At 44.3% G+C, this 12265-nt stretch overlaps 1 protein-coding gene across 8 annotated transcripts in view; it reads left to right on the top strand.

Moving 5' to 3' along the window:
• Nucleotides 1–248: 248 nt before the first annotated feature.
• The window catches only part of FOCAD (focadhesin), a 129205-nt gene continuing 117188 nt past the window's right edge, over nt 249–12265 (top strand). For 4 of the 8 annotated variants that reach the window (XM_075137869.1, XM_075137874.1, XM_075137873.1 and 1 more), the window contains exons 1-4: nt 270–371; nt 8793–8895; nt 9338–9426; nt 10657–10731. In XM_075137869.1, coding sequence (XP_074993970.1) covers nt 9370–9426; nt 10657–10731 — 132 coding nt within the window. In that variant the 5' untranslated portion in view covers nt 270–371; nt 8793–8895; nt 9338–9369. Of the gene's footprint in view, nt 372–8792; nt 8896–9337; nt 9427–10656; nt 10732–11726; nt 11849–12265 lie in introns of those variants that run through there. The other 4 variants (XM_075137872.1, XM_075137870.1, XM_075137868.1 and 1 more) reach the window with 3 other exon arrangements.

Genomic DNA, 12265 nt, shown 5'->3' with positions numbered 1-12265 from the left:
AGCGGAGAGCCATGCTGCCCTCACGGCGCGCTCACACAGCCACACCACCGAGAAGCATCCCGGTGGCTCAGACCCATCTTGCTATGATGGCACCGTTTAAAAAACCGCCCGATTTACGTCACCGCGTACAGGACTACGCAGTCACCGCCCGGGGCTCCCGCAGCCCCACTCAGGGCCGCGGCGCCCGCCCGCCCCCAGGCCCGCCGCAGCCGCCCGGCAGCCAGCGCGCATGCGCCGTCCGCCGCGCAGGCGCCTTCGCCGCTGGGGGGGCCAAGTCTCGCGGCGGCGCTCGCGTCCGTTTTCCGTGGGGGAGCGGGTGGGAGGCGCCACTGGAACCGGCCGGGTCGCGAGGCGAGGCGAGGCGAGGCGAGGTGAGGGGCGCGGAGCGGAGCGGAGCGGAGCGGCGGGAGGCGGCTGTGATGGCCGCGCGGACGGTCTGGCGCCGGGGACGCAGCTGGCGCCGGGGACGATGCTGGCGCCGAGGCGGAGGGCGCAGGGCCGCGGGGCGGGCGCTGGCCTCCCGCCGCGGCCGGGTGGGCGCGGGGACCGAGCCGCGGCCGGGCGGTGTGGGGGCCGCTTCTCCTCCGGGGCCGCTCTTCGGGGGCTGCCGGAATCTGGACGCGCCGGGCCGCGCCGTGCGCGCAGCGGGGCGGGTGGCCGGCCCCCCGGCGAGGCCTGCGGGGGATGTCACCCCGGCGGGGGCACGGCACGGCGTCAGGCTAGCAGCGAAACAACAGCGACTGCTGCCGTTACTCAGTTGTGTGGTTTTGTATTTAAACCTGGTTATTGTGAGGAGTTGTGAAGAGCCGCACATGTAGCACAGAGGCGGTGGGAGCGTTTGTAGATATTCTCACTCCACTGGTGTGGTAGGAACACCGGCTTGAATCGAGAGTCCTTAACAACGAGCAAAAGGCAATAAATAGAAATAAATGTGATCTCGATGCTCCCAGCGATCGTTTTCTGTTATTTAGCCTAGCTTACCCTGTCGTAATTACTTTTGGTAAACTGGTACAGACCAGATCTGAAGAGGCAGTGCCATGACAACCCCTCTCTGGTTCAATTGCACTAGTAATGCTTGTCCTTAGCACTAGGATGCTGTATTGGGTTTACAGCTGTGGCAAGGTTTTGGTAGCACGGGGGCTACAGGGGTTCCTTCTGTGAGAAGATGCCAGAAGCTTCCCACATCTCAGACGGAGCCTGTGCCAGCTGGCTCCAAGACAGACCCGCCACTCCAAGACGGACATGCCGCTCGCCAAGGCTGAGCCTATCAGTGATGGTGGTAGCACCTCTGTGATAACGTATTTAAGAAGGGATAAAAACTGCTGCACAACAGCAGCTGTGAGAGTGGAGTGAGAATGTGTGAGAGAAACAGCCCTGCAGACACCAAGGTCAGTGGAGAAGGAGGGGAGGAGGTGCTCCAGGTGCCGGAGCAGAGATTCCCCTGCAGCCCGTGGTGAAGACCATGGTGAGGCAGGCTGTTCCCCCTGCAGCCCATGGAGGTTAACGGTGGAGCAGATATCCACCTGCAGCCCATGGAGGACCCCACGCTAGAGCAAGTGGGTGCACTCAAAGGAGACTGTGACCCTGTGGGAAGCCCATGCTGGAGCAGGCTCCTGGCAGGACCTGTGACCGTGTGGAGAGGAGCCCACGCTGGAGCAGGTTTTCTGGCAGGGCTTGTGACGCCCACGCTTGAGCAGTCTGTTCCTGAAGGACTGCACCCCGTGGAAAGGACCCACACGGGAGCAGTTTGTGAATAACTGCAGCCCATGGGAAGGACCTCCATCGGAGAAGTTCATGAAGGACTGTCTCCTGTGGGAGGGACCCCACATTGGAGCAGGGGAGGAGCGTGACCGCAGCCCTCATACCCTGTCCCCCTGCTCTGCTTGGGGGGAAGAGAGAGAGAGAAGTTGGGAGTGAGTGAAGTTGACCCCAGAAGGAAAGGAGGGCTGGGGGGGAAGGTGTTTTTAGATTTGTTCTTATTTCTCATTATCCTGCTCTGATTTGATTGGTAATAAAACTAAATTTTAAATTAAAGTAAATTAATTTCCCTGAGTTGAGTCTGTGTTGTCCATGATGGTAATTGGTGAGTGATCTCTCCCTGTCCTTATCTTGACCCACGAGCCTTTCATTATATTTTCTCCCCTTGTCCAGTTGAGAAGGAGGAGTGATAGAGCGGCTTTGTGGGTACCTGGCAGTCAGCCAAGCTCAACGCACCACAAATGCTTGCCATTCACATTAATTATGTTGGGAAAACAAGCAGGGGTCCCTTTCCTATACCTTATCTTTTTTTTCTCTTTCATGCACGTGTGGGGGAGGCGGGAATTGTTTGTGGTGGGTGTTTTTTGTCTGCGTGATTGATAGCGTAGAGTGCCTCTTCAGCAATGAGCATAGGAGAAGTACAGCTTAGGACAAACAAACAAAAAAAGACCTCAGGAGAAGTGAGATGTAATTAGTTACAGCTTCACAAGGTAGGCTGCTGGTGTACATGGGATAAGCTTTGGGATGTTTCATAGCCTGTGTATGCCTGCTGAGACCAGCTATTTTGGCAGGGTCCTTTGCAGTATTATAGGAGAGGACTACTGTAAGAATCTGCAAGATAATTATTCCCTTTCATAGTATTCCTCTACTATTTTTTATTTCTGGAGGCAGGGAAATGAGAAAGAACTGCTTGCGTGGAGCTTGTTTTGGATGTGGATGGATTTGTTTCGGGGTGATGCTGTTTCCTTTGCAAGGGTTGTATTTTGTATAACACTAATATCTCTGTTAGCTGCAATATGGAAATAAATTACACAATGCTCTAAGTTGTTTATGTTAAAAAAGATTCTGCTAAGTGTTTTTTTGGGACACAATGCTTCCCAAATGTTGTAAACTGGGGTAAAGCTTGTCAGTAGTTTTCAAGGCTGTTGTTGATAGGCTGCAGGGACTCTCGCCAGCTCTCATGAGCCTGGCCATCCTTGTTTTTGTGGTAAAAGACAGTGAAAAATAGGAAACACTATTATGCTGTTGCTTTTCCGATTCTTGGGATTATTGTGTGGTAATTGTGGCATTCCTGGGAAGGAGAGAAAGGCGCTGCAAGAAATGCTGATGCTTATACCTATTTATAGAAGGGGCTTGGCATACTGACAAGAGTGGGTGGTAACCATGGTTCCTAAAGGTGACAAAGCGGTTGTTTAGAATTTTTTTTAAATTTAATAGAAAGTGGTCTCCAAATTAAAGTAGCTATCTAAACTGAAGAAGGGGAAAAAACACTCACCTTTTTGTTTTATTTCTTTCTTTCTACAGTGTCTGAATCTTGACCTATCTTGATAGCTTTCATGTCTTCAGTGCCAAAAAGCAAGACACTGGGTTAAGAAAAGGGGTGGTTTGTTTATTTTTTTTTTAACTAACTTCAGATTTAGTTAGTGCTGAGGTTCTGTTTTATAAATCGTACTTGGAATTTTCTGCAATGATTTTGACTATCTTTTGGCTCTGCAGTTACTGCCAACAGCAGCTGTGCTTCGCCTGAACATGTTCTTCTTACTGTCTTTGTCTCATTACATCCTTGCTTTCAGAGTGCAGAAATGATTGTGTGATGTTTCTGTGGAGGTTATTTGCTATTGGGAAGACTGGAAATGACGCTTTTAGAAGTGGGATATAAATGAATAAATAGCATCATGGGGAGGTGTGCCCAGCTCAAGAATGCATTTAGCAATTCCTAACCGTTTTCTGATTGAAGTCTTGAACTGCTAAGTTTGGTTGACCTCCAGATGCCAACATGAATGTTACACGGAAGCGTATCTTTCCAAAGCCTTCTAGGAACAGTAGCCACTACCCTTTGACTGGGCACTACTACCTTAAAGTTTTCATTTTGATAATTTTTAAATTTGCTAAATGTCATCTGTGAACTTTTTACCTCTTTTCAGAAGGATGAAATGTTAATGGTACTCTGAGAACACTGCCAGTAATCATCTTTCATGGTCTGTTTCTTTGGGGTTGCAAAGTCAGCAGAGAGAAAGCAAGTGTTTCAAATAACATATAGTGAGAAGAAAGACTTATTTTTGCACAGATGAATTTCTGTGAAATCATATGCATAGATTAGGAGAACTATAAAATAGCATTTAATGTTTGTATTTACCAGTGTAAAATAATAGTGTTCAACAGCCTAGTTACAAATAGATATTCTATTAAGTATGTATTTGAGATAAAAAAACTTCCTGCTCTTTGTACCTGTGCAAAATCGAAATAGATGGGAAATAGATAATAAAACAATGTGTTAAAAGTAAGCTTTATTTCTTTTTTCTCTTCATAATACTTGAGCAATAAATGTTTTAGCCTACCTATATTTTGTAGCTTCCAGTTCTTTTATGTAATTTCTAAAGAAAGAGAACCCTTCTTGCTTAGTATTATGCAAGTGGGCAAATCACTCAGCAGACTCCTATGGTATGGACAGAAGTGCTTTGTTGAATGATGATGTCATTGTGATGCTTGAAGTTCTTTTTGTAGTTAAGGGTGGTGGCGTTGGATTTCTTGTCAGGTTTCCAATGCTATGTGTTTTCAATGTGCTCTTCAAAAAATGCCATTAGAGTTGGATGCAGTGGATTCCTGCATTTTTCACAATGTTTTGCAATTGCATTGCCATCTAAGCTTTGCAGCAATGTGCAGGGTGGCACCTTTATTTTTGATTCCTCTGGTTCCCAATTCTAAAGCTCAGATCAGAAACTATGCAAGTATCTGTTCAATTGAGGATGCAGCTTTCTCCCTCTTCCTACAGTGAGATTTTATTTCCTTGTGGTATCTTTGGTTGTAAATGGCTAGAGCACAGAAAGAGTGGGATGAGTGAGGCCAGTAGCAGAGTACAGACCCTGAACTTCAGGAGAGCAGATTTTCACTTACCCAGGGGACACTTTGGTAGGACCCTATGAGAGGTAGCTTTGCAGAATGAAGGAGCTCAGGAAGGCTGGCAGAGCTATAAGCACAGCATAAGGTGCAAGAAAAGACCATCCCAATACTCAGGAAACCAGCTAGATATATTGAATTAAGAGACTAAACAGTGTGCTCCAGTGCAGAATTGGCAGCATACAGGAGCCAGAAGCAGGAGCATTCTACAGAGGTGCAGTTTAGAAACATTGCCTGGGCATACAGAGATGGTATTAGAAAAGCCAAAGCTCAGTGTGAATTGAAATTTGAAGGGGATGTCAATGGCAGCAAGAGGAGCTTCTACTGTTACATTAATAGTAAAATGTTGAACAAAGAAAAATAGGACATTTTCATGGTGCTAAGAGAGCTGGCCGATGCCCTTGTGAGGTTGCTCTCTGTTAATTTTCAAAAGGTCATGGAGATCTGCAATGACTGCAAAAAGGCAAACGTTGACCCATTACCGAAAAAGGCAAAAAGTCAGCATGGAGTAAAACAAGCATGTCAACCTCACTTCAGTCTGTGGAAAGGTCATGGAGTGCATCCTTTTCAAGCATATTTCTGGGCATGAGAAGGAGGAGGAGGATCCTACTACATCGGACCTACTACTAGGATCGACTACAAACCAGTCAGTATCACTTTAGTCCCTGAGAAGGTTGGGGAGCATATCCTTGTAGAAACCATTTTTAAATGCAAGAGGAACAGGGTGTGACTAGGAGCAGTGAGCGTGGATTTACCAAGAGCAAATCATAGCTTTCTCTAATGAGGTTAGTTGTACTGTGGACAAGAGGAGGGCAGTGGATGTTGTATACTTTACCAAGACCTTTGATACAGTCTTCCATTGTCTCCCTATCACTCAATTGGTGAAATATGACCTGGTACGTGGACAGTATAGTCAGTGGAAAACTGGCTGGATGGTTGGACTCAGAGGGTGGTGATCAGTGGTGCAAAGTCTATCAGACTGGCAAGTAATGGTGTCTCACAGGCATCAGTAGTGAGCCCAATACTGCATAGCGCCTTCATTAATGACTTGGATGATAAGATGGAGTGCACTCAGCAAATCTGTGGCCGACACCAAATTGTAGAGAGCATTCAAAACACTGGTAAGTAGGGTGCTCTTCAGGTGGACCTGGACAGCCTAGAGAAATGGACTGGTGGGAACCTCTTGCAATTCAACATGGAGCAATGCAAGGTCTTGCATCTGGAATGAGATAATCCCATGCAGCAATACAGGCAGGGGCTGACTATCTAGGAAGCAGGTCTACAGAAAAGGCCCTGACGGGGGGTCCAAGTAGACCCCAAGATGAACGTGAGTCAGCAGTGTAGTGTGGCAGCAAGGAAGACCAGCTGCATCTTGGGCTGTATTAATAAGAATGTGACATCTGTGACCATGATTCTTTCACTCTGTGTGGCACTTGTGAGACAGCGTCTGGAGTGCAACACTCAGAATTTGGGCTCCCCAGTACAAGAAGGACACTGGAGCAAGTCCAGTAGGGGCCACCAAGATGGTCAGGGGTCAGGAGCACAAAATGTACAAGAGGAGGTTGAGAGAGCTGTGCCTGTTCAGCTTGGAGAGGAGAAGGCAAAGGAGAGACATTATTGCTGTTTGCAACTACCTGATGGGAGGATGCAGGAAAGGTGGAACCAGACTATTCTCAGAGGTGCATAGCAATAGGACGAGAGGCAACAGGCACAAGCTGGCTATATACAAATAAAAATTCTTATTAGGTATTAGGAAAAAGGTTTTTTTTTACCATGAGGGTTGCTGAATATTGAAAAAACTTGCCCAGGGAGACTCCATCCTTGGAGGTTTTCAGAACTTGACTGGACTTGCCTTAGAGCAAGCTGATCTAATCAGACCAGTTTTGACGAGGGGATTGGACTAGATGACCTCTGGAGATCTTTATCTGATTCAGTGATTCTTATTGGGAAGAGTAAACATGGGTATGGATTTACCAAGGAAAAATTATGCCTGACCCACCTGATTGCCTTTACTAAAGGATAAAATAACTGGATTTGTAGACAAGGGGAGAGCGGTAGATGTCATTTACCTCAACTTGAGCAAGGCTTTCAACACTTTTGAGTAGTGTTCTTGTGTCAAAGGTAGGATGTTTGCCTGCTGGCAGGGCTGCCCTCTGGATAGACTAGAGGAACAGGCTGATGGGAATCTCAGGAATTTCAACATTGACAAATGCCCTGTCTTGCCCCTTACAGTATAGGCTGGGGATGAGCTGGCTGGGGAGCAGTTCTGCAGAGATGGCCATGGCAGTGCCCCAGGCAGTGTGAGCAGGACAGATTAGGGTGGGATTTACCCCCTCTGCTCTAAGGTCCGTTAGACCTTATATCGATGTGTCCAATTTTGGATCCCCCAGTACGAGAGGGACCCTGACCAGCAGGAATGAATTCAGGAGAGACCATTGAGACAGTGGGGCTGGAGCCCTTGCCCTGTGAGGAGAGGCTGTGGGACTCGGGATGGTTCAGCTGGGAGGAGGGACGGCTTCGGGGGTACTCAACAGCAGCCCTGGCACCAATGGCAGGGGGATGAAGAAGACACAGCCAGACTCTTCACAGCAGTCTGTGGCAAAAAAACTCAGGCTAGTGATGAAGAGAAAGCTTTTATCAATCATGACAGCTCAGTTCTTGGAGGTTTTCAAGCCCTGATGGGACAAAGCCCTGAGCAACCTGGTCTGACCCCATGGCTGAACTTCCTTTTAACAGGAGGTTGAACTAGAGGTGTCCTTAGGTATCTGCCAGTCTTAATTATCTAGCGATCCTGTAAAACTTCCAGGCATTCCATATGCACACGCAAGTGCCTTTGCTGAGCGTGAATGCCAAATACTGAAGAACTGTTTAGATGGTATTTAATTTTATTAAATTGCATTGAAATAGCTGTTGCATTGTAAATATCTTGTAGATGTTTAGTGTAGATCGATTGAAATTGAAGAATTGTTTCTGATGGGGAGGGCAATAGGCTTTTAGTCTGCCTGGAATAACTGATTTGTGCTTCCATTAAAAGTATGTACTGTGCTTCTAGTGATCCTCTACTGTAGTTTCTCCCTTTAATATGAATAATAAAAATTACCTGGTGGCAGATAGCATATAATTCCAGTGTGTTGTGTCAAAACTACCCAGGAAGGAACCTTCCATCATTTTGCTGCTTGTTAGGTAGAACTGGAGTGGGTTGTTTTTTCTGACTCGGTATATACAAATAGGTTGAATGCTATTCAACCTGGAGCTATTAGATATGCTCAGCAGATCTAGGTATGTCTGGAATTGTTTGCTGTAGCGATCATATTTCTTTAAAAAAAAAAAAAGCAAGATGTTAACTCTAGTTTAATGTGTGTTTATTTATTATATGGGCACCTGTTGTCTCAAAGTGTGACTAAATCTATTCTAAAGCAACGCAAACCCATACTGGCATCATTCTGAGTGCAGTTAGCAGTGTTTTTTTCTCCTAATCTTTCAGAAATGTAATTCACAAGTATATGGAAATATTTTGCTGTTTAACAGCCAGGAATTTATATTCGTTGAAGTGGTTACTATTAATTTTGAGTTTTCCTGCTGTGAATGGTATTTATTGTGGCATGTGCTGTATTTGCATGTTTCCAGGGTTTAATTCCATCTTTTTGAAAACAAGTGGCAAGATTCTGAACACATCACACTGATAGCACGTCTTGAAATCGGAGTACTGTGCATGTATATGTTTTCTCAGGGCTTATTGCAAGGGATTACACTTGGGTTTTCAGCAAGTGCTAGGGTTTTTATTTTTTTAAGGAAGCCATCCCAAGTGACTGGAGGTGTGTTTACCATAAACTGAAATGTTTGAATATTTGCTGTTGGCCATCGGTTTCACTGATATGCAACAAGGTAAGCCGAGTTCTGATTTCTCTCCACTTTAGGTTCCTGTGTGCTTGTGGGTGCCTGCATATTCCAACTTATAGAGAAGGTTTTTTTGTCAAGTGTTCCAGCCGCTAACTACAATTCCCATTTACAGTCTTAGAGGTGGGTCTTTTGTTTGTTTTACTTCTGGTTTTGTGTGAAATAATTGAAAAATTTGTGGAGAATTTTGCGTTTTAAATCATGTTTTAGAAACTGTGAACTCCTCTTGAGCTGTGCCATTTTCAGGTCAATGAGATATACTTAAAATGCTCTCAAGGATGAATGCTCTCAGAGTACACATATGCTGTGCCATATGGAACTCTGTATTTGCTCCAGCTTTAAGAAATGTCAATCGCCCATTCTTTGTGTAAGACCAATGATTTTTCAGCATTTCTTGGGTTTAAGCCCATAAAGCAAGGTACTATGGTAGACTTAGGAGGGGGAAGAAAATGCTTTAATGCTTACATCTGCTATTAAGTACAACATAAATGTTGTGTATTTTTTTCTGGCAAATAGCACGCTTTCTTTCCTAGTCCTAAGTCTATTTTTTGAATCTCTCTTGCAGAGTGAGAGTTAGTGTCATATGACAGACCCAAAATGTTGGATGACATCAAGAAGCGGTTTGAATTTCCTAACGCAGTTATTCAGTCACAGGTAATTTGTTTTTAAAATCATTAAACAAATTGAATTGTCTGTGGAAACCTTTGTTCCAAGGCCTGCTGCCTGACTGTAAAAAGGTAATAAGGAAAACTTTTTTTGTTGTTTTTGTTTTTTGTTTGTTTTGTTTTTTTTTTTCTTCTCCAAAGGCAGAAAACCATAGAAGTAGGCTATTCTTAAGTTGCAAACAGATGCTAATAGCCCTCTCTGTGTAATCCATGCGTTGGACATAATTGCTCATCACTGGAAAGTCTCTGCAGGAAAATCAGAAACTCTGCAAATCTGGAAGATTGAACCAGGGCCAAATGGTTTTTAGTGACCCTGTGATCTTGAGAGAAGCCCAGAGTTACCAGATGTCATGTGTGGGATCGAAATACTTGACAATACTTTACACAACTGTCTTTAGGACTGATCTGTTTTCTTCCTGTGTGATGAGAGCTGGTGAACTACTGCAGTCTTGTCTGTTGTTAAAGAATAACTGTATACAGCTCCACTATGATCAGCAGACCAAACCCTTGGATTTTCAGATCCATGCATTGGCTGCTAGTCATGTTCACCTGAAACTTTCTCATGTGCATAAAGTGTTTGTCATAGTATTTTTAATGGACAGGAAGGAAGGAAGGAATAGGCTCTGTTTTAAAAATACACCTTCCTTGCTTTGGCCATCTCTCATTTCAGTATTGAAAATGCATCTCTTCAGCTGTAACTTCCCCATTTTCTTTCTCTTCCTGTTTTGAATTCAGGATCAAATATGTAGCCATTTGTTTGATGGAACAAGTTGATGTAAATGCATTCTGTGCAACCTGGTGTCTGTGCTGCCTTTTCAGTTCAGCTTAGTTTAATGATTACCAGTGCTGTTAAGTACACTGAGATCTGTACAGCAGTGGAGCTGTAAATGTCTGTTACAGTTGATGCATTAAAATATCTGCAATTCCTGAGTATGTACCTGATTCTAATCTTATAAGAAGTTCTGTACAAAGAGACCCTTGGATCTATGTGGAGCCCTATGGAAATTTGTTTCTCTTCTGCCTCAGGATAACAGTAAATGGTTGTATGCCAGCATTATGGAGATTTTTGGCCCTAAAACATATTTCAGCTTCCATGCCAGTAAGTTTGGTATTTCAAATCACGATAAATCACTGCAAGAGCAGTGTAAATTCTTCCCAACGGAGAATTGAAAAATAACACTTGATCTGCATGTGGTTTTTATTTCTTTTTCTCTTTTAGGCAGTGGGTCATCTGATTGCTGCAGTACTGAAAGAAAATGTTTCTTCAGAGAAGATCAGGCAGGCGTCTGACCAGGTCTGTGGCATTCTTTCACTTCTGTCTCCTCTCCCATCCACATGTGCTTACATTTTTCTATGGTTTGCCATTCCGCGTTGTGTAATTTTAATAAATCCTAGAAGTTAAGTAAGGTAGTTAGCAATGTGTGTCTGGGCGTACGGATAGAAACGGTAAATTTCTCGGATCAGAAGAGCAGTTTTACTTCCATCAGAAGTCTTAATGGCAGAAGTCTTAATTCTGCAGAATACCAACATTAGCTATACTCAGTTTAAGAGAGTTTTGTTTGAGTTCATTTATGTTACTGCAAGAGAAGTGCCATGTGCTGAGACATTGTCACTTGAGTACGGAAGTCTTTTACATCACTATAAAAATTTCAAAAAATATGGCATTTCACATACCTTTATTGGTTTTATATTTCATATTAGCTAAGTAGAGCTTTTTTTTTTTTAAGAGAGAGCATGGTGCAAAGGCATACTTTGCCCTTTTAGTCGAGTCAAGCTCACTTAAGTGCAGGTCTGTCTTCCTGAGAGGCGTATGAAATGCTGGCATTTGCAAGTGTTATAGCAGCGTAGGAGAGGTGTTAGTTAGGATTTGCTCCTCCATTTTTTCTCCCCAAAAGCTGACTTGTACAGAAATGAGCAGAAAATGATTTGTGGATTTTTTGTCCCAGTCTGAAGTCTTAAACCCGCCTCCCCAAACTAGCAAACCCAAACCTGAAAAGTGCTGAGTTTTGATGTGAGGGAATGTTGGAGGTGTGTAGTTTCTTGAACAGGGGCTCCTCCAACAGTCCTAATGATAATCATGTTCCCAAATGACATTCTGTTTTGAGCTACAAGCTGACTCTTCCCATTTGGTATTAAACTGAAGGTATTAAACTGAAATACAGCAACACCTTCTAAAATGCTAAGAAGCAGAAGATTGGGCTGCTTAGACATTACAGACTCCCTTTTTATTCAAGAGCATTTTGCAGTGTTCAGTTGTTTAAAAACGTTCCTTTTTTCTCCATTTGGAAGCTACAAAGTCAGCAAACTAACCTGTGAATGCAAATTTAGCATGAAAACAAGCAGCAATTTTGATGGATGCTGCTAAATCTTTGTGCTTACTAGCAAATGGAGACAACTGAGGACTTGATATGGTGAGTAAAGATGACTTACCTCTGGATAGCCCTTTGAATGCCTGCCTCTGGCTGTCTGCACCACACCTTGGTGTAGACATAGCTTGACATAGTTCCTGAGTTGTCTCCAATTACATCTTGATCATTTTAAGGAAGGTGAAATTGGTGATAGCCTACCTGCATAGGCACAGCTGAAAAATTAATCTGCCTTACCCTTTTCTCAGAGACTCCTGTCTCTACTGAGGGCATAGGCAATAAGGGGCAGGAAAGTATGAACTGTCCTGGGAAAGGCCTTTCTTAGGTGTAGAGTCTGTACTCCAGCTTCCTCTGTCTGCTCTCTAAGACTTCAGGAGAAGTTGTTGAGCAGGTTTTTATTTAGAAGTGTGTTTAAGGTGAATGAAGAGAAATCAGTATCAGCTTTCTCATTGCTTGTGTCTC

Source organism: Calonectris borealis, chromosome Z (genome assembly GCF_964195595.1).
Source record: "Calonectris borealis chromosome Z, bCalBor7.hap1.2, whole genome shotgun sequence".
Lineage (NCBI taxonomy): Eukaryota > Metazoa > Chordata > Aves > Procellariiformes > Procellariidae > Calonectris > Calonectris borealis.
Note: the sequence above shows the minus strand (reverse complement) of the source record. Positions and strands in the feature narration are given on the sequence as shown.